General features: G+C 38.0%; 1 protein-coding gene across 3 annotated transcripts in view; it reads left to right on the top strand.

Moving 5' to 3' along the window:
- Positions 1-21,918, top strand: part of LOC127583668 (uncharacterized) — a 95,213-nt gene that overhangs the window by 34,077 nt on the left and 39,218 nt on the right. For all 3 annotated transcript variants that reach the window (XR_007958286.1, XM_052039891.1, XM_052039892.1), the window contains exons 16-21: positions 418-526; positions 8,299-8,418; positions 11,722-11,802; positions 12,881-13,002; positions 14,111-14,237; positions 21,197-21,322. Coding sequence is in view for 2 of the 3 variants with exons in the window: in XM_052039891.1 (XP_051895851.1) it covers positions 418-526; positions 8,299-8,418; positions 11,722-11,802; positions 12,881-13,002; positions 14,111-14,237; positions 21,197-21,322 (685 nt within the window). In the remaining variant the exon portion in view is untranslated. The remainder of the gene's footprint in view (positions 1-417; positions 527-8,298; positions 8,419-11,721; positions 11,803-12,880; positions 13,003-14,110; positions 14,238-21,196; positions 21,323-21,918) is intronic.

The following is a 21,918-nucleotide window of genomic DNA, read 5'->3' as shown; positions in this document are numbered from 1 at the left end:
GTAACGTGCTCTGCAAGTAACTTATGGCAGATGCTGGGAAGGTATAAAAGCAGAAAATGCTGGAAATGCTCAGCAGGTCAACTGGCACGAATGGAGAGAGAAACAGCTTTTGTTTCAGGTCAATGCTCTTTCATTAGATTTGTTTCTTTAAATAGTTGTAAATTGAGGTTTGTATTTTATGTAAGTGATGGAGAATCTGTGTTTGTTGCATTCTGCTTTTTATTTAAAACGGAGGTATCTAGAAATAAGCTGTAACTGTTAAAGTGTAACACTCCTGTATCTTAAGTATATTTATCTTATTAACAGCATTTGTGAATTTTTTAAAATTTTCTTTTAATAAGTTGCACTTCCATTGTGTGCTAATGAAGGTAATTTTGATTTACAACAAATGTGACAAACATTTAAATTTTATTACAGTGGTCTAATGCTCAAGGAAATAGAACAAGTAAGCAGTGAGAGCAAGCAGCATATATCTTATAACACCACAGAACAGCGGGAAAAACACGAATTAGAAATGACTTCAAAGGTAGGAACAGTTTAAAATTGCAATGCTTTGCAAGAATATCTGCAATTATTTATCATTTATATTCGCAAGACACAGTTGGGCTAATGTTCAGAGCTTAGACTAATTTTCGAGAGTTATGAGTTTGAATCCCACCGTGGTAGCTGAATTAATTCAAGCAGTTAAATACATCTGAAAGTAAAAAAAATTGTATTAGTAATGTAAATTTGGTAAAGAAACAGATCGCTTATCTTATCTTATTTGTTCATTGTGTTCTTGTGTGAAGGAAATCTGTCATCCTTGCCTTGTCCTTGTACAACTCCAGATGAATCTTACCTGCTTCCTCAATGGTAAATTGGGAGTAAGCAATTAATGCCAGCAACATCCACACTCTGCAAATCATGAAATGAAAGGATTATTTGAGGCTCCATGTTAGTAGTGATCTTGAGTTGATCTCCAATTTGTAAAAAAAAAATTTAACCTCAAATTTTCTGTTATAAAAGGAGCAAATAGTGACTGCAAGCTTCTTGCAGCCAATCTGTTTTATGTGGATTGACTTGTAAAGCGTAAAGTTTCTTGCACAACAGAAAAGAATGCAGGCTAATAAATTCTTGTTGAGATTTGCATTTGTGTTCCAAATCTACACTGAAGCCTAATATGAGAAAGCACTCAGTAGAATAGAAAGATCAGAAATGTGAAATATATTTTCTACGACATTTAAATCTTATTTTAGAGGCCTTGGATATGGTCAACATAGGATAAAATATCTTTATTAGTCACATGTATATCGAAACACACAGTGAAATGCATCTTTTGCATAGGGTGTTCTGGGGGCAGCCCACAAGTGTTGCCACGCTTCCGGCGCCAACATAGCATGCCCACAACTTCCTAACCAGTACGTCTTTGGAATGTGGGAGGAGACCCACGCAGACACGGCGACAATGTACAAACTCCTTACAGGCAGCGGCCAGATTTGAACCCGGGTCGCTGGCACTGTAAAGCATTAAGCTAACTGCTACAAACTGTTGGAATCTTGGGTTGCCTATTGTTAGTTTTAGCAGTGAAGTTATTCAGTAAGAAACTAGTACATAAGTTTTCAGAATCCACACACAGTAAAAGCTCTGATATCCAGCACACAACAGACTGGATGGATGCCTGTTAATCTATGCCATTTAAATCGATGTCGGCTCACTGCCCCTCGCCATGTCTCTCTTGGTCCAGCTGCTGGAGAGTGCCGATTAGTGATGTGGCAGATAACTAATCTTTTTCTTGGTGTACTGCAAATCAAAAAATTGCAGATGCTGGAAATTGAAATAAAAACAGAAAATGCTGGAAACAGTCAGGAGGTGTAGAAAGAGAAAATGAGTTAACATTTCAGGTTGAAGACCCTTTATCAGCACTGGGAAAGCAATTGGTGGAGAGACAGAAAGGACAACCCCCTCTCACCTTAAATGAGTGCTCTCTAGTATTAGACATTTTGACCCTGAGGGAAAAAGGTACTGGTTGTATACTCTATGCATCTCATAATCATATAAACCTTAATCAGATCTTCCCTCAGCCTCTGCCGCTCCAGAGAAAACAATCTAAGTTTGTCCAACCTCTCCTTATAGCACATGCCCTCAAATCCAGGCAGCAGTCTGGTTTAAAAACTCTTCTGCCCCTTTCCAAAGCCTCCATGGAACACCACTAGTCATAGACTTCCAGGCAGAATAAGTCCCATCGACCACTACCCTCTGTCTTCTATGGGCAAGCAAATTCTGAATCCAAATGGCCAATATACTGTAGATCCCATGCATCTTGATCATCTGGATGAGCCTTTCATGAGAGACCTTGTCAAATGCCTTACTAAAATCCACGTAGACAACATCCTCAACTCTACCTTCGTCAATCACCGTTTTCACCTCCTCGAAAAACTTAATTAAGTTAGTAAGACACAATTTGCCCTGCACAAAGCCATGATACCTACTGATATTGAGACAGAAATCCAGAAAGAGAAGGGAAGGAGAGAGTCAAAAATAGATCACATGAAATCGAGACCAGGCTGGAATTTTTTTTTCATTTACTCCTGCAAGCAAACTCAAAATTTTAAATTTTGTTGAATAGTAAGTATCTCAGCTCCCTCTGTTTTACCTTATGAAGATGTCATCAGAGGTAATTTTGTCCTTCCAATATCACTGGAAAAAAATCCGTTGGCGAACAACCAAAATAAAATAAAAGAACATTAAGATAAAAATGGAACATTAAGAAGGAAAGAGTTTCTGGAAAGCTAATGCCATACAATTTTTACTTTAAACTTTGCTATGACAATGTAAGAATTTTTAAAACTTCCTTTTATTGAAAGGGAAAATAACTGGCATCACTTGAAATTCAATATCTACTTAGCACCATTCAGCCCTAATGCCAGTTCACAGAGCAATCCCATTCTTTCACAATTTTTCCCTGTAATCTATTCACCCCACATTCCCAATAAGTCTACCATCCACCTACACACCCGGGACACTTTATAGCAGATAATGAACCAACCAAACTGAACGCTTTGCAATGTGGGAGGACCTGGGGAAACCCACTCATTCACAGGGAGAGTGTGCAAACTCCACACAGGAGGTTAGGATTGAACCCGGGTCGCTGGAGCTATGAGGCAGCAGCTCTACTAGCTGTGCCTTTGGCAGTATTGAGATTTTCAAGTTTAGTATGTGAGCAGGAAGCAGCATTAATACATTTGCCAATGCACTGGAAAAATAGTTGATGGAGCTGGCCTGAAAAGGGCTAAAAGATGCACATCACAAAACGAAAGGCATAGGTTGAACCTTACAAGTTCCTGTAGCTACACCTTTTGATCTCAAGAAAGTGAATGGAGTTGAAGGAGAAGTCATTTTAAATTCCACTGTTATAAATTAAAGCTGGAGCAGTTAGAATGATCTAAGCAGTGGAATTTTTTTAATAAACTCTGAAAATTGACACATCATAGCAGACAGTGTGGTGGGATCTCTGAATTTAAATTATTTGTTTTAATATTAGAACTACCGCTGATTGTTTCCAATAACCAGAATGCCTGATATTAATTGTGAAGGTAATGCTCCATTTTATCTTATAACTAATTATAAGTATTGAATATATATTCCAGTGGACACTAGCCACTTCTGAAGCCCCTCCAAGTTTTTATGATTTCATGGGATCTGCCCATCACCAGGAAATCCAGCATTTGTTGCCCATCCCGAATTGCTTTTGAAGTTATTGTGAGCCATTAATTTTGAACCTCTGCAACACCTGGTGTAGTATCAGTATTCCCACAAGTACCAGAATTTTGAACAAGTCGTACAAAAATATATCTGAAGGTAAGGAAACCCAAAAGGGGGTTCCTCTATCATATCAAATATCACATTTTTAATTTCTGTATGGTGAGAGACTCAGCAACGATTGCTGGCTGTTCAGCTTGCTACCACAGTGAAGGCTCTGGGCTGAGGAGAGCCATACAGCCTAGCAAAGAGGGGGAGACGCGGCTTGCATTGCTTCCAACAAGTGATGATGAAAAAACCATAGAATCTGGGTGGTCATGGAGGAAGATGCATTCCCCATACTTGTTGTGCTGGCCAGGATGGAAGCCCAAGCCTCACATCTTAATGAGTGAAAGTTGTGGTGGTAGGGGGATGGTTTTGTAACTGACTGAACTAGAGGTGGAGGCAGAAACCCTTGCCACTTTAAAAGGTAGCTGGATCAACACAGCAGGAAAATGGGATTAACTAAAAGTCCATTTTGTCTAGTATGGACTCAGTGGGCTGAATGGTTGCTTCTGGTGCTGTAATTCTGACTTATGGACAATTACAAATGTGATGCTTTGTCGAAAAAAAAATTGTAAATATTTGGCAATGCTTAATGATATCTGAGGCATTTTAAACCACCAGCAGCTGTAACTCATTTACAATGACAAGAAATCCAAATGTGTTATTCTTACAAGATTAATCTGATGAGTGAGAACACTTACAATGCATTATAAAGTTACTCATTCTCAAAACTAATTTTAAAGTTTAGCTTACTTACGGATGGTGATGAGCAGGTTCTTCTTAATTCATCTGTTTGAATGTTGGAGCAGACTGTATTTATAATGGAACTCCACCTACACCCTGATATTTCAGGCAACACGCAAGTTCAAAAAAATGCATATCTGGAAAATGAATTAAAAATTTGAAGTGATGCCAATTAGTTTTCCCATTCATTAGGAGCAAGTTTCATATTCTTGTAATTTCATATTGAAGTTTAAAGTAATAATTGTATAGTATTAGCTTTCCAAAAAGTAAGCTTTCCTCCTTAATGTTCTATTTTTATCTTGGTGTTTTATCTTTAAATTTTAGTTGTTTGTCAATGTGTTTTTTCCCCAGTGATATTGAAAAGACAAAATTCTCTCTGATGAAATTGGACTGCTATAACTTTGTTATTTAAATAATAAAAAAAATCTATGGCTACAAATTTATTTCTGGCGTACAGTGCCTAATTATTCTACGTAGTGTCATGAACCAGCAACAAAAGAAACACACTGAGTCATAATTCAGTGTTTAAAAACTATTTTATTAATCACTACTTATAATAATATGAAAAATAGAAGTAAAAATGTTAGTATGTTAGAAATTCAAAAATGTTAAACCTTGAACATTAACCCCAAAAACTAAACTCTTCGTGTGTGTGTGTGTGTGTGTGTGGCAAAGTCCCAAACTCCAAGTCCAACGAATGGTTCTTAAAGTTCAGTTCCGCAAGCCATAAGGTGAAACATGAGCAAAGGCTTCCTCAACAACCACCGTTGTCTGAAGATAAGACGTAGATGTAGAGAACATAGGGAGAGTAATTACGAAATCCAAATGTTCCACGATGGAACCCAAACGACACTTCATTGTGTCACAAACCAGCAACAAAAGAAACACACTGAGCATGATTTAGTGTTAAAAACTATTTTATTAATCACTACTTATGATAATACGTAAAATAAAAGTAAAAAAAAATGTTAGTATGTTAGAATTCAAGAATGTTAAACCTCGAACGTTAACCCCAAAACTAAACTCTTCGTGTGTGTGTGTGACAAAGTCCAAAACTCCCAGTTCCTGAATGGTTCTTAAAGTTCAGTTCCGCAAGCCATAAGGTGAAACATGAGCAAGGGCTTCTTCAACAACCACCGTTGTCTGAAGATAAGACGTAGATGTAGAAAAACATAGAGAGAGTACATATGAAATCCAAATGTTCCACGATGGAACCCAAACGACACTTCAGTGTTTACTCGGTAGTGACTTCCTCACCCCGAAAAGCATCCGAACCGTGGTCGTCCACACACAAATACCTGTTTCCTTCTACAGGTCAGCAACAAAGTGAACTCCACCGGATTACTTCCAACTTCCATACATGGATTTCAGTGGCAAACACAGTTATTGTTTCTCATCCATCGATAGAGAAAACAAGCAGGCTGGTGTCTCTCTCCCTTCTCTCTCTCTCTCCTTCTTCTTCTGACTTCTTCAACAACGTCATTACGTCCTTTATCTTCTATTGACGTAAGCACGCCCCACACACACATACACACACACTCTCTATCTTAAAGGGACTTTCACTGAGTCCATAACAATTGTTTACTCGGTAGTGACTTACTCACCCCGAAAAGCATCTGAATCGTGGTCGTCCACACAAATACCTGTTTCCTTCTACAGGTCAGCAACAAAGTGAACTCCACCGGATTATTTCCAATTTCCATACATGGAGTTCAATGGTAGACACAGTTATTGTTTCTCATCTATCGATAGAGAAACTAGGTCTCTCCCTCTCTCCCTCTCTCCCTCCCTCCCCCACCCTCCCCCTCTCTCTCTCCCCCTCTCTCTCTCTCTCTCCCTCCCTCCCTCCCCCCCCTCTCTCCCTCCCTCCCCCTCTCTCTCTCTCTCCCTCCCTCTCTCTCTCTCCCTCCCTCCCTCTCTCTCTCTCCCTCCCTCCCTCCCTCCGACTGACCTCTCCAACAATGTCATTACGTCCTTTATCTTCTATTGACGTAAGCACGCCACACACACACACACACACACACACACACACACACACACACACACACACACACACACACACACTATCTTAAAGGGACTTTCACCGAGTCCGTAACAGTAGTCATGGCAATGCATTATATTCTGACCCTGGGATTTGTTTAATGGTGATTGCGAATGGTTTTGTTAGCTCCGTAGAGAAGTCTCCAGGTTGAAGAAAGCCATATAATCAAGAAAAGAATGAGGCAGACAGCGACTTGCATCAAATCCAATATAAAGTGATAGAAACAGTCGGATCTAGGTGGTCTGTCAACCCACAGAAGGGGTGCTTTATAATGCATTTATTGGTGCTAGGATGAATCGATATTTAGGTGGTGGAATTTTGTGATGAAGATCAGAGATTAGCTGTGTAAAGAAGTCAAACAGTACATTCCCAAAATTACTTTAACTCTGACTTGAAAATTTCAGTTGTTTTTATTTTCCCACTGGTCTATGGCAAATAAGAGCAAGAACATAGTTTAACAAAAACAATGGCAAGCATTTTAAATTATCTGAAACGTGTTCCAGACATTCTGATGTAATGAATTGCTTAAAATTGCAGGATAGTTGACTTTTGCTTGACCCATACTAATTTAATGGATTGTTTAGTCTCTTGCTTGTGCATGAGTTGGTTACATCTTCTTTCCTGTGTTCGGATTCAAATACATGATGTCTGTTCTAGGTAGAGAACTAATTTTGACTGTCAGCTTGTTGGGAAGTTGCATCAAGAATGGAGTATTTTGATGGATAGTAACCAACCTTTGTTTGCTAATTTACCAGAACATTAAACATACCTGAAATCACAACCTGTTCTTGATGAGTGCTGCACCTGACTTCTCTATTTCAGATTCTTGGAAAAGAGGCTGGGACAAAGAAATCCAACAAAACCTCCTGGTTCAATCTTTTCTGAAATTAATAGAAACTATTCTTTTTAAATATAGAAGTGTTATAATTTCCTTTATTTTCCAGGAAAAGCATGTTGACTAGCATCATTGCATATTAGACTAAATACTCAAAATAATTAAGTGATCTCAGGAACCATGAGTTTGTGAATTTCACTGATGTTTTACAATCTTCCTGCAAGTATATCTTAATACTGGGAGCTATTGATTATAATTTTCACAGTGGATTGTCTAGGAAATCCTCAAAAGCATTTTTGTCATCTTCATCCAGTAGGTACAATGAACAGGGCAGTTATCCTCAAACTTCTATTTTTGATCACTTACAAGATTATCTTAAATGCCTCAAATTATCCTGCAAGAGGTTACTTGTGTATAAAATGAAGTTTTGAATTTGATTTATCTACTGGACCTAGTGTTGTGCAGAAAAATATCTGGTTCTGTGAACTTTTTTTTGTAGCCTTTTTTTAAGGTTACCAACATATCACTGACTTTTTCAGCACAGGTACATGATACATCACTCTGCTTTGAGGTTTTGTTAATGTAAAGATTAGAAACAAAAGTTTAATATTGGAAAAATTGTAAAATTGCTCCTTTTATAAAAGATAAGCTTATTTCTTTAAATTTTTACAATATATCGTGTTGTTTAGTATTCAAAATGCATTTAGTTTTCAAACTCATTTGAGCAATATTGTTTTGTATTTAACATTATGCTGTTTTATTTGAATCATGCCTTCTGTGACAATGTAAAACAGAAATTTTCTTGAAGACAAAGTGAGAAAGGAATAATCTCATTATTAGGTCAGGTTTACACTTTAACCAGTTTACATTACTGATGAATTTCTTTGTGTTGCAGGTAGAAGAAAGTTTGCTGAAATGCAAATTGAAAGAAGCTTCTGAGGCACTGATGGCGTCTAATTTTAGAAATGCTCAGGAAAACTATTTGCATGCCCTTAACTTAATAAAAGAGAAGAAAGTAAGTTTCATTGTCAGAAAATTAAGGGATATTTCATGATTTGATTTTGTTTAGTCAATGCAGTCCTTCAGATGAATCCTCATCTTTTTCATTGGTTAAAAAACCTGGAAAAGTTCATTATTTAAAACTCATTTTCTGATCAGTGACATGCATTTAAAAATGAGTTAAAAAAAAGTTAGTAAGTAACATATACTTGCCTTTATTGGGAATCATTCACTATCAGTCTGGAAATTGTTTAAGTGAAACTTACTCTGTCCGAAGCTAAGTGAAAAGACTTAACACATCTCAAATTTTCCACATTGTGATTTCCTCAATGAACAAATCTATAGTGCTGCTGTATATGAACTCTTGAGTTTAATGAGATTAACATGGTATTTTTATATCACATTACATGACAAAGTAGCAGATCTTTTGAGGTGTTCTACTTTTTGTTATATTAGAACTTAATTGCTTTCATATAGACACCAAAGTTATTTTATCTTTATCTTTCTTCGTATGGGTTCCGGTGTGCACTTCCAGAATTTTACAAATCCTAATTGTTTCCTACATGCAGCCAAGTGTGGCTTTAAGATATTAAAGTTCAATCGTCCATGACTTTTGTTATTTTTCTAATATTTGTAGTGTTGAAATGGCTCTTTTATTTCGTGGTTTTCCATTGAAGTTAAGTTTTCAGTCTAGACTGACACGATGGAAAGAAATCCCTATTTTTCTTAACAATGATTGGGTCACATGCTTCTGATAGTTGCAAGGAAGGAAGGTCTTCTGTGGTCAAAAAAAATCCGAAATATTGTCTGAACTGTTTATTCCCATGACATCCTCTTTGGAATTTAATTTAAAAGTTGTGAAATGTGCAGAGAAATAACCAAATGAAGTTTCAGAAGGTACATGCAAATGTCTCAATTTATTGCCATTTTATTGATATTATTTAATCTTGGGATATTGCTCAGATAAGCATGTTGTACTGTTACAGTACCTCCAGGTTATTTTGATTGCTTTTCATTCTGGCTGTATCACTGTGCTTTCTCTTTTCAGCTCTTTCCACCACCATCTACGTGTGATTATACTTACAGTCCTTGAGTATTTGATTAATTTGTGCATTTGTTTCCAAGTCCCATTATTTAGCAGGATAGTCTATATACAAAAGTGGTACCGAAATTGAATGGGGAAAAGTGCTATATGTGTTTGTGGAGAAGGAAATGAATGGAATTGAAAAGGGAGAACACTGAGAAATGTTACAACCAGAATAAAAACAAAAAGACTTCTGCTGGAGGGATGTGTATTTCTGTTGGGAGAAATTCAGATTAGTGGCAAGCCATAGGTTGATAGTGTTCTGGTATTTTACTTATGCTGTTGGATCCTTGAAGGCCAGAGTCTGGAGCAGTGGGTGGGGGCAGGCGGGGTGATCATTGATCACCATGGAGTAGAATGAGGAATGTGCAGGCTTGGAGAAAGGAATTCAAGTCTGAGAGATGAGCAGTAGGATAAGAAGTACAAGAAACTTTAGCTGAGCTGCACTGTAACCTCAGCAGTCTATTCAATCTCAAGTTGATTTTCCAAATGTCTTCTCTATAAGATTGTCACATTCACCTCCATAATGTTACTCATCTCCACCCCTACAATCAATCTGAAATCCTCGTCGTTATCTGTGCCACCAATACACCTGTATTCTCTTGGTCTGACTTTCATCCTTCTCCGTCTATAAAGTTTGGCTCTTTGAAAACAAGCTTATACCCTTTGTTGGGTTAAGTCCTCCATCAATTCCTACTGGGTTATCTATCCTGCCCTTGTAAACCTATATTAATTCCTAGTTCTCAACCTCATTTAAATACCTTTGTGGTTTGAACTCTAACTACCTAGTAACTACACCCCACACTACGTTCCCCATATCTTTGTTTTTGACTTGGGGGTTGAATGTTTCCTGTTATGTTCTGGATCCTGATAGTTAATATTTATCATCAATATTGAGTGAGTGAGGATAGAACAGCATAGTTTCAGTGGAATATGCTGCAAGACCAGACCTGCAGTGCCGGAGATGAATAAAACATGGCCTCATTGTGGGGGGGTGGGGGTGGGAACAGAATTTTCAGGGAGTAGGTAGTGTGGACAAATCCTGGAGGAGTTGCACATTCAGCTTTAAAGGTTCCCAGGCTGAGAACTGCAGGGAAAGAGTTGCTACATGTTGCTGTATAAAAATAAATGTGCCTTGGTTAACAGTCAGAAATGTATGAAGTTTATTGCAAATGTTATAGATGATTTTTATTGCAGAATTTTAGAAGTATTCAGAGAAAGTAAATATTCATTATTTTTTTGGGGAGATAATATGTGACTTAACAAAAATCTTTGGCTGCTGTGACCCTTTTTTTGAGGTGGTTAACTGAAATATTTGAAATGATTTTTCATTTTGGAATTCTGTAGCCTTTTTGATATTTTTCAGTTAATGGTATGCATTCTATCCCTCTCGTGCACAAATGCTTTCATTTTGAGCATGTCTTGTGCTTTGACATAACAGTGAACCTTTTCCAGGAATAAGGGAAAAGATCTGGCTACAATCTGAACGATGCTGTTGGACACCTCTGATTCCACCATGTCATTCCAATATAACTGTACATTGCGCCACTTCTTTGGTTGAAGGGAATATGTTTCTGCTGTTTAATTAACTATAGGAACAAATTAATAAACTAAAGTCTGAACTGGTAGCCTGCAGCCCAATGGTATGAATGTTGAATTTTTTAATGTCAGGTAACCCACCCCCTTTCCTTTCCCACTCACATTTATACATCCAGGTCCTCTCTCTCTTTGTTCACCTTATAATCCTTTTGCCCTCATTACCAATACTTTTCATCCACCCCCACTGGTTCCATCTGCCAATCATCCCTCCCTTATCTGATTCCACCTATCACCTACCAGTCTCCATCTCTATCCTCCCCCTCTCCACTGCCTCCCAATGCCACCTGCCAATTTTTTTTCCTTGTCTGTTTCCACATCACCAAGTGTCTCTGTCTCAATAATCCCCTCTCCTGGGCTCCATCTACCCATCATTTCTCCCCTCACCCCACCCCAGTCTGCTTCCACCAGGCCTGCCAGCCTCTGTCTCTCTTCTGTACTGATTCTTTTCCTTCTACACTCTCAGTCCGGATGCAGTGTCTTGACCTGAAATATTGACCATTCCTTTGTCTCCTTAACCTTGAGGTCTTCCAGCTGTTTGTTTTTGCTTCAGATTGCAGCATCTGCAGTCTTTTATGTCTCTGAACTGGATATTAGATGTTAGCCTGTTCATTAATTGTATTTGATATTCCATTCTAGGTATACAACTTGACTACTATGGAGTACATACTTATTGAGTATGCCTGCGGATTGGCCTTTTTAGGAAATAATCTAATTCAGGTATGAACATTTATTCTTTGCTGAAAGTGGGATGGGTCCGATCAGTAAACCCTTTGGCTAGAAATTAAACTGAAAATTGATTTCCTTTGTTGAAGTTAAACTTTACCTGAACCCATCACTTTAGCAACATGCCAGAGCAGGGCACCGATCACATTTGTTGGAAGAAACAGGAATGGATAAAATTGGTGAGAGAGGAGCTGCTGCTGCTTGGCAATACAGAACTGGATTCTAGATTGAAAGATGAAGCAGATAGCAAACCAAAAATTCAGCTTACACTTGACTGGCATAGAGTTAAGTTGTTGTAATGCAATTCCTAGAAATGAGTTTGAGCTACTTGCATACATGAAATTCAGATTAGATCAAGCTGTATTGTATGCTATAAATTTATTGATGTAAGCACCAACTTCCCCTCTGTCTAGCGACCTACAGCACATTTCTAGAGCATCATTAAACAATATAAAGATTTAGTGAATGGAATTCTTTCCCTAAACCCCTCTTGGCTCCCCTTGCTTCCTTAAGGACTTCTTAAAGCCTTATCTTTTTGACCAAGTTCTTGGCCATCCACCCCAATACTTATGTGCATTGTATAAAATTTTGTTTGCTATTCCTGCAGTAAAATTCCCTGGGGTTGTTTTGCTGTTAGAGGTGCTTTTTAAGGTATTAAATCGATAAAACTATCTGCAGTAGAATGTTAGATAGTTGAGAAATTTCCATGATAAATAACTTCTTGTTTTATGATATATATTTAATCTGGAAGTAATTACTGAACCTCAGATTTATTTCAGATTTGCTCCTATGTTGGTTTTATTTCTCATTTTTTTTTACTGCTGGGCACCAGAAGAAAAATATGCCCAGCTTGCTTGGCAAAGAAATAATATAGTTAGAATTGCTACATTGATAAATAGTTTTTGTGTGAGTTTAAATCACTGGATAAAAATTATACTTTAAGGCAGCATCAGAAAAGTATTGTAAGTAAAATAATATAGGTTAAGCTACATTGCCGCCTTAAAACAAAGAATATGTTATGAAATTGAAAGCGAGACATTTGTTTTTATCCTGAATTTATTGATGGTCTTAGGATGTTTTAGAAGCTGAACGGCACTTTAAGAAAATTATTGACGAGTTCAGGGATGACGATTCCAGTCACTTCGGCTGCCTTTCATATTATGGTCTAAGCCGGGTCCACCTCAAATGGAACAGGTATGTGCTTTCATTATGGAAAGTAACCATTTCAGTTAGTGGAGGATGATTTGTTTCATTTAACTTGTTTATCCATTTTATGAAATCATTATTGCCTATATTAAGCTGTGAACATTTTTTCTTTTAAGTTTTGTCTAGTGCAGGCAAATATTAAAATTTGGCTCCCCTTGTAGTTCTACATTTCATTACCTAATGGCTCATTGAACAAATGTATCATTAAAGATATTCATAACTCTTGGTGAGCAACACAAACTAATGGATCACTTTTTCTTTACTGCAGATGTTTAAAGATGGTTGTATATAATTATTGTTGTTGACTTTCCACTAATTATATTCATTTTAATCCTGAATGCACCTTAACCAAGAACAAAACTAAATTTTGTGAATCTATTCAAAGGTTCCTTTCCAATGGGAAAGGTATAGAACTTGGACATTTTGACAGTTTTTGAAATACATGGTGGGGGAATCATGTGTATTTCCAAATGCATAAAGAGTCAAATCAAGAGTGTTGTTATTGAGTATTACAAAATATTAATCGGGGGGGAGGGGGGAGGTGTCCCTGTTAATCATGCTATCTATGCGCATCAAGGAATTGGAAGTCCAGTCAGTCTAGACTGAATATAAAGGTTTCCATTTCTTTCCCTTGTAACTTTAATTGGAGAAATTTCACTCTGAAGGTAGGCACCAGTGATGAAATTCACCACTGCTCCAGTGTGCCAGCACAACTTTCATTTGGTTGAGGAAAAGTATTTGATTATGGTCTACAGACAGCAGTGATCCCCATCTTCCGATACATGATGGAGATCCGCACAACTTAACATTACACAATACTCAATAATAATGCTCTAGATTTGACTTTTTATGCATTCTGCATCTGATTAGATGATCCAAATTTCTACCTAATTCACTTATTTCTGTTTGGCTCTTTCATGTCGGGAGCTGACAATAAATTTAGCAAAGTGGTCTGCAGACAGCTTATGCCTCCATTGATTTTAGGATTATCCAAAATATTGGAGAAACATTGAGTTTGTATTTTTGTCACAGAGGAACAGGAATATTTGGATGTTTCTCTTTTGTCACATTTAAATTCACATTGTATTTATTTTAGATATAAAGAAGCAAGATCATCTATAGAGAAGTCTTTGAAGCTGGTCGAGAATAATTTAGTCCCAGGGCTTCAGACTTGGCCGGGCACAGATACAGCAATTGAAGAAACCAGGGATGGTGTACTGAAAGTAAGGGATCTCAGTGTGTGTTAGGCTAGTTGCTCAATCATTTGTTGATCATTGCTTTGAAACTATACTGAATGGTTTTTACCTATGATAGTGTTACGTGGGGTTATAAAATGTTATGGAACTTGAAACGAAAACTGCAGATGCTGGAAATCTGGAAGAAAAACAGAATATGCCGGAAAAATTCAGGAAGTCAGACAGCATCTGTGAAAAGAGAAACAGTCAACGTTTTGGGTCTGCAACTGACAAAGTGTTGCAGACCAGAAGCATTGACCACATCTCCTTCCATAGATGCTGTTTGACCTGCTGAATTTTTCCAGCATATTCTGTTTTTTCTCCCCAAGAAAAAAATGATCCCTTTTTTTTATTTTTGTTGTTGCCCTTTGTGGCATATAAATAATTGCAATCTGAGCTGTTGCATATTTATATTCAGTAAGTGAAAGGTTAATTTATTAAATAATCTTGCATCCTTAAAATGTTGAATGAAATTGAATTTTTGAATTATAATTGAAGTTTTTGATAATGACAGGATACATGGTGTTTCTGTACTGAGTTGAGAAAAAGTTATTGGATAATTGTTAATTTGAGGAGGATTACTGAGAAAATGACCAAGATAGAATGATATTTGATATAACTGGAAGTGATTACATCTGTTCACTATAATATTTACACATGCTACATTTAAAGAAATTCCCAGACAATATTTAATGGGTGGGAATGTCTGGAAAGCTGTATCTTTGACATACTGGGTTAAAAAGCAGCTGGGAATTAAAAACTTGTGCTGTCCGAACGATATGGGATTCTAAAACACAAAATTTCCATTGAAGGAAAACCCCCTGTAGGAGAGTGAGAAATGAATTCATCCAGACTGGACATTAACAAAAAAATTACATCTATATAATTACTACAAGTGACTTTTGCTTTAGATAGAATTTAAAAAAAATCAAGTTCCTAGAAGGTAGCATGTGCTCTATGCATTGTGGTGGAGGAAAAAATGGTAGACTCAATATATTCACTTTAGATTTGTGTTTATTGGGAGAGGCACCTGTCAATCTCAGTCAAGGAAAAACAGTGGATAGCGACCAGGAGTCCAAATATCCTGAGACCAATTGCAATACCCTGCCCTCATTCTAAGCATGTTCCAATATTCTCAGTGGGATTTCAAACACTTTTGGGCAAAGTCCTATGGACACAAGTGAATTCACATGATGATCAGGAAAGTTAAAGCTACTTGTTACAGGCAAACTTTTTTACACATCAAGTATCATGTAACTCAAGGCCCTGAGGATAAAACCTATGACTAAATTTCTCTTTAGGGAGCTACTACTGAATAGGCATGCTAGAGCAGAACTCTGAGGAATTTGCAGTTACTCCACTGTTATGGACTCAGTGAAAGTCCCTTTAAGATAGAGAGTGTGTGTGTATGTGTGTGTGGGGCGTGCTTACGTCAATAGAAGATAAAAGACGTAATGACGTTGTTGAAGAGGTCAGAAGAAGAAGAAAGAGAGAGAGAGAAGGGAGAGAGACACCAGCCTGCTTGTTTTCTCTATCGATGGATGAGAAACAATAACTGTGTTTGCCACTGAAATCCATGTATGGAAGTTGGAAGTAATCCGGTGGAGTTCACTTTGTTGCTGACCTGTAGAAGGAAACAGGTATTTGTGTGTGGACGACCACGGTTCGGATGCTTTTCGGGGTGAGGAAGTCACTACCGAGTAAACACTGGAGTGTCGTTTGGGTTCCATCGTGGAACATTTGGATTTCGTATGTACTCTCTCTATGTTTTTCTACATCTACATCTTATCTTCAGACAACGGTGGTTGTTGAAGAAGCCCTTGCTCATGTTTCACCTTATGGCTTGCGGAACTGAACTTTAAGAACCATTCCGGAACTGGGAGTTTTGGACTTTGTCACACACACACACACGAAGAGTTTAGTTTTGGGGTTAACGTTCGAGGTTTAACATTCTTGAATTCTAACATACTAACATTTTTACTTTTATTTTACGTATTATCATAAGTAGTGATTAATAAAATAGTTTTTAACACTAAATCATGCTCAGTGTGTTTCTTTTGTTGCTGGTTCGTGACAAAATTGGGGGCTCGTCCGGGATAGTTCCCAAGGTTAACGAGTGTCGTCTGGGATTGTACCCCAGATTGACGAGATTTGTTCGGGATTCAATCCAAAGATTTTGAGGGAGGTCTGATAAATTCTTTTTAATTGGCTTGTGTGTGTGGAAACCAGCAGCAATGGATATTAAGGCATTTTTGGAGTCACCAACCCAAAAGGGATTGGAGGTGGCGAAAAAGGATGATCTGATAAAGATTGCTACAAGGCTAAACCTTACAGAAGTAAAGCAGTCTATGAGAAAGGCAGATATTCAGAGACTGATAGCTGGCCATTATGTGGAAAAGAAGGTGTTTGAGAAGGAAGTGTTAAAACAGTTTCCTGGCAGTGAAATAGCAATTTCTGAGGCACAGGTGCAGCTGGCAAAGATAGAGGCTGAACGAGAGCAAACCCAGTTAAAGATAGAAGCTGAACGAGAACAAACCCAGTTAAAGATAGAAGCTGAACGAGAACAAAAGAAATTAGAGGCCGAACAAGAGGAAAAGAGATTAGAGGCTGAACGAGAGCAAAATAAATTAGAGGCCGAACAAAAGATAACTCAGATGAAGTTAGAGGCTGAACGGGAACGGGAACTAATTCGGTTAAAGTTTGAGGCAGAGGAGAAGGAAAAACAGAGGCAGCATGAGTTACAAATGAAGCGTAGGAGTTCGGAATCTGATTCTGATGATGGTTTTTCAGCCAGCAGGGAGGTTCGATTAGTCCCTCCGTTTGAAGAAGATCAGGTTGATCAGTATTTCCAACATTTTGAAAAGGTTGCTGTGAGTTCAAACTGGCCAAGGAAAGGATGGGCTCTTATGGTACAGAGTGTGATTAAAGGTAAAGCTCAAAAAGCTTATTCTGCTTTGTCTGTTGAGGATGCAGCTGATTATACCAAGGTAAAACAAGCTATTTTGAAGGCCTATGAATTGGTCCCTGAGGCTTATAGACAAAAATTCAGAGACTTGAGGAAATCTGCAGATCAGACTTATATGGAATTTGCCAATGGAAAGAGAATATGTTTTGAACGATGGTGCCTGGCTAAAAATGTAGATGGGGATTACGATAAATTGACAGAATTGATACTAGTGGAAGACTTTAAAAGATGTGTTCCAGCTGAATTAACAACATATTTAAATGAAAAGGCAGTGGAAACTTTACAAGAAACTGCTAGGTTGGCAGATGATTATGCTTTAACCCATAAATCCAAATGGGGACAACCTAAAACCTTTCAAAAGAGTTACAAAGACAATCCAGGGAAACCGGAGAGTAAATTGGGAGGTAATCAAAAAGGAAAAGATGAAAAGAAGCCAGGGCTGGAGAAACCTGTTGAGCGTACTTGTTATTACTGTAGGAAACCTGGCCACGTGATATCTAATTGTGCCCTTTTGAAGAAAAAGAAGGAAGCTGGGCCCAATGCTTGTTTTCAGGCAATTAAAAATCAAAAAGGTTCAGGAGATGCTGTTAAAGATCAGTCCTTGCAAGAGGGAAAAGCGGAAAAGTTGGAGGAGGTGAGAAAGGAATTCCGTTCGTATGTATCAGAGGGTTTTGTTTCACTGAATGATGAGTCACCCCAGGTGCCAGTGAAAATTCTTAGAGATACTGGGGCTAGTCAATCTCTCTTGCTGGACAGTGTTTTAAATTTTGGTGAAGAAAGTGACACTGGTGAAGTAAATCTAGTACGAGGCGTTACAGGTGAGACCATGTCTGTCCCTTTTCACAGGGTGATTTTAAAGTCAAAAACAAGAACAGAAGGCTGTTAAACTGGAGTTTAATTTTGCAAGAGTTTGATCTCATGATAACTCACATTAAAGGCAAAGATAATGTGATTGCTGATTGTCTTTCCCGATGTTAAATGGGAAACATGTATCTGTACTAATCTGATAGTCTGTAGTTGTGTAGCATGATAATTATTAACATTACTAACTGTATGCGCGGTTGAATTTTTCTTGGGAAAAATTTTTTTTAGGTGGGAGGTGTTATGGACTCAGTGAAAGTCCCTTTAAGATAGAGAGTGTGTGTGTATGTGTGTGTGGGGCGTGCTTACGTCAATAGAAGATAAAAGACGTAATGACGTTGTTGAAGAGGTCAGAAGAAGAAGAAAGAGAGAGAGAGAAGGGAGAGAGACACCAGCCTGCTTGTTTTCTCTATCGATGGATGAGAAACAATAACTGTGTTTGCCACTGAAATCCATGTATGGAAGTTGGAAGTAATCCGGTGGAGTTCACTTTGTTGCTGACCTGTAGAAGGAAACAGGTATTTGTGTGTGGACGACCACGGTTCGGATGCTTTTCGGGGTGAGGAAGTCACTACCGAGTAAACACTGGAGTGTCGTTTGGGTTCCATCGTGGAACATTTGGATTTCGTATGTACTCTCTCTATGTTTTTCTACATCTACATCTTATCTTCAGACAACGGTGGTTGTTGAAGAAGCCCTTGCTCATGTTTCACCTTATGGCTTGCGGAACTGAACTTTAAGAACCATTCCGGAACTGGGAGTTTTGGACTTTGTCACACACACACACACGAAGAGTTTAGTTTTGGGGTTAACGTTCGAGGTTTAACATTCTTGAATTCTAACATACTAACATTTTTACTTTTATTTTACGTATTATCATAAGTAGTGATTAATAAAATAGTTTTTAACACTAAATCATGCTCAGTGTGTTTCTTTTGTTGCTGGTTCGTGACACCACCCTATCCCTTGTGCAACATCTGGTTCAAGATTTATTGAATCCTCTATATAGACATGTTCATTGCTTGTTTACACAAGCTACATTTGAAAAATTCCTCAACAAATATCAAAAGGATGGGACAGTCTAAGAAGCAGTTTTTTTCATTTATGGTGCTATCACTTTCTTAAAAAAAACTACTGCTTCGTTTTTCACTTCCAGAGGAGTGAAGGTTCAGTGGTTACTTAATACCACAGAGGACTATCAGACCAAAAATACACCAGTTAATCAAGGTCAAAGAATGAAGGGTTAGAGATCAAGGAGAAGAATGAATTGCTAGTTGGTTTCTGGAGAGAAAATGAGAGTAACAGGAGCCTCTGGCAATAAAATGAGTGGTATCCCACAAGGTTCAGTACTAGGACTATTACTGTTGACAATTTCTATCAATGATTTAGAATAACAGCCATAATTTCTAAGTTTTTGGATCGTATGTAATTGGATGGGGTGGAGGGAATAATCAATACTGAGAATTGCAGCATATTAAAGGAAGACATGCATAAACTTGCAAAATGGGAAAATAACTGTGAATGAAATTCAACACTGAAAAATGCAAAATAATGCAATTTGTAGGAAGAATAGGAAGGTCATTTTTAATTGAAATTGAAAGTTTAGATGGGTTAGATAAACAAAGTAATCTCAGAATACACATATACCAATCACTTAAAGTCTGTGCCACAAGTTACCATGACCATAACAAGTGCAAACCAACTACTTTAGTTTATTTCTAGAGGCATGGAATTGAAAAGCTAGGTAAGTCTGGAGTATTGAATGTCATTTGGAGTACTTAGAGTACTGTGAATAGTTCTGGTTGCCATATTATAGAAAGGATATAGAGAACACTGGAGAGAATGCAGAGAAAATTAGTAAGAATGGTACCAGAAATGCAAAGATATACATATCAGGAAAGGGTGAACATACTAGTTCTCTGAGAGAAGAGGGCTGTAAGTCACATAGTAAGAGGTCTTTAAAATGATGAAAGGCATTGATAGAATGAAATCAAAGAGATCCTTTCCACTAGTAGGGAAGACCATAACTAAACACTATCAATACATAATACTCACCAAGAAACCGTGTATGGAATTCAAAGTATCTTTTGTTTTACCCAAACAGTGAAGAGAAATGTGGAACTTGCTACTCCAGGGAGTGGTTAGATAAATTTTAATGGAAGCTGGGCAAGCATATGAGGGAAAAGGGAATAGAGGGGTTTACTGATAGTTTTAGATGAGAAAAGAGTGGAGGAGGCTTGACTTGAACATAAACTAGCATGGACTTAAGCCAAATGGCCCTCATCTGCATATTTCCCATATAAAGTCAAGAAATAGATATTCAAATTTAATTGCTTTTATTAATGAGCATTAAATGGGGTAGCACCAGTTTATAAAAATTCACTCACCCAATTTGCATAGATGTTTGAGCTGTGGGTAAAATTGCTGCATTGATGGGATACCCAGTCAGTCACCCGAAGCAAACATTGGGACTACTGTCTTTTAAGGATACATTTATTTCCGTTAAGAGGAATAAGCCAGCAACACTACCTTCTTGCTCTAATCATATCTTCCCCTCCCAGGACCTCCCTTTGAGATATTGCCAATGAGCCAGGTGGTTCAACATGTCAAAAAGTATCATATCTAGGAGACACAGTAGACATCAGTTAATGTTGATGAGGCTTGTTGACCACTTCCAGGCTTTCTGGTTAGGTCCCAGGTGCACCACTAGCTAGACCATAACAAACTTTCATCCCAGAGTCTATTCTACACAGCTACTACATGTCACAACCAAGTTTGCCCTGCTATGGTGGAATAACTCAAGTACAGTTATGAGGCTGGTCTGAATTGTGTCATTGACATTAGAGTGTAACTTGGAGAACCAAGCTGGCATTTGTCTGGGGGATAAAAAAGTTTTCCTCCTAAAAGCAATTCTGTTCAGTTAAATGTTTCACACAGGAAGTAAATCCCAGCCAGTGCCTATGGAAGTCAGGTAATCTTACTGTGTTTAATCAAAAACAAATGTACAGTGAAGAACCCTAAGCAGAAATGTCTTCTTGTAACAAGACAATTACTGTTTACAGTATGGGTTCAGTTTGAGTTGTTTTGGAGTTAACTTATTTTATTGTATTTTATAACCTAGCACCTGTTGAACTCACTTCTTAAAGAGTGTTTGTGTCCACCAAGGCCTGATGCTGTCTGCCATTATCGATTCTGTTGTACGCATAACAGCAAACGTGACATTTATAGGTCTGATCCTGACTTCAAGGTAGGGTAATTTGTAAGCTGACAAATATATGGGATAAATTAATATCCATTTGAATTGTCGTAAAGTAAGGTTTGCAGAGAGGGTGGGGGAAGGATGCAGAGGTCAAAGGGTATATCTCTGACAGGGTGAGGCCAAGGTTGCCATGGGGATAAGTATTGGTGGTCATCCAGTCAATGAGTTAGTGGGGGCAGTTAGAGGGGAGTAGATGAATAAAGGGTATGGGGTCAGGGTAGTTAGAGGGAGAATACACACACAAGCAATGTGAGAAGGTGTGAAATGCAGTGCTAAAGGACATTCTCAGCAGGTCAGGTTACGCTAATGGAGAGAGGAAGGCCAGTATCACTTATGGATGACTTGCAGCAGAAATAGCCATTTCTGATACAGATAGTGAAAGCAAATTACCTTAAGATGTAGAATTGAATGTTGAGTCCTCAAAGCTGCCACATGTCCAGATGGTAGATGAGGCATCTTTCCTTGAACTTGTGTTGAGCAACGGTGCAGGAAGCTACAGGCAGATCAGAGTGGGATAGAGAATTAAAGTGGCAGCAGTGGGGAGCTCTACAGAACAAATGAGATTGTGAGGATATCTAATTGAG

Source organism: Pristis pectinata, chromosome 27 (assembly GCF_009764475.1).
Source record: "Pristis pectinata isolate sPriPec2 chromosome 27, sPriPec2.1.pri, whole genome shotgun sequence".
Classification (NCBI taxonomy): Eukaryota; Metazoa; Chordata; class Chondrichthyes; order Rhinopristiformes; family Pristidae; genus Pristis; species Pristis pectinata.
The sequence above is the reverse complement of the archived record's forward strand: the minus strand, read 5'-3'. Positions and strand labels throughout refer to the sequence as shown.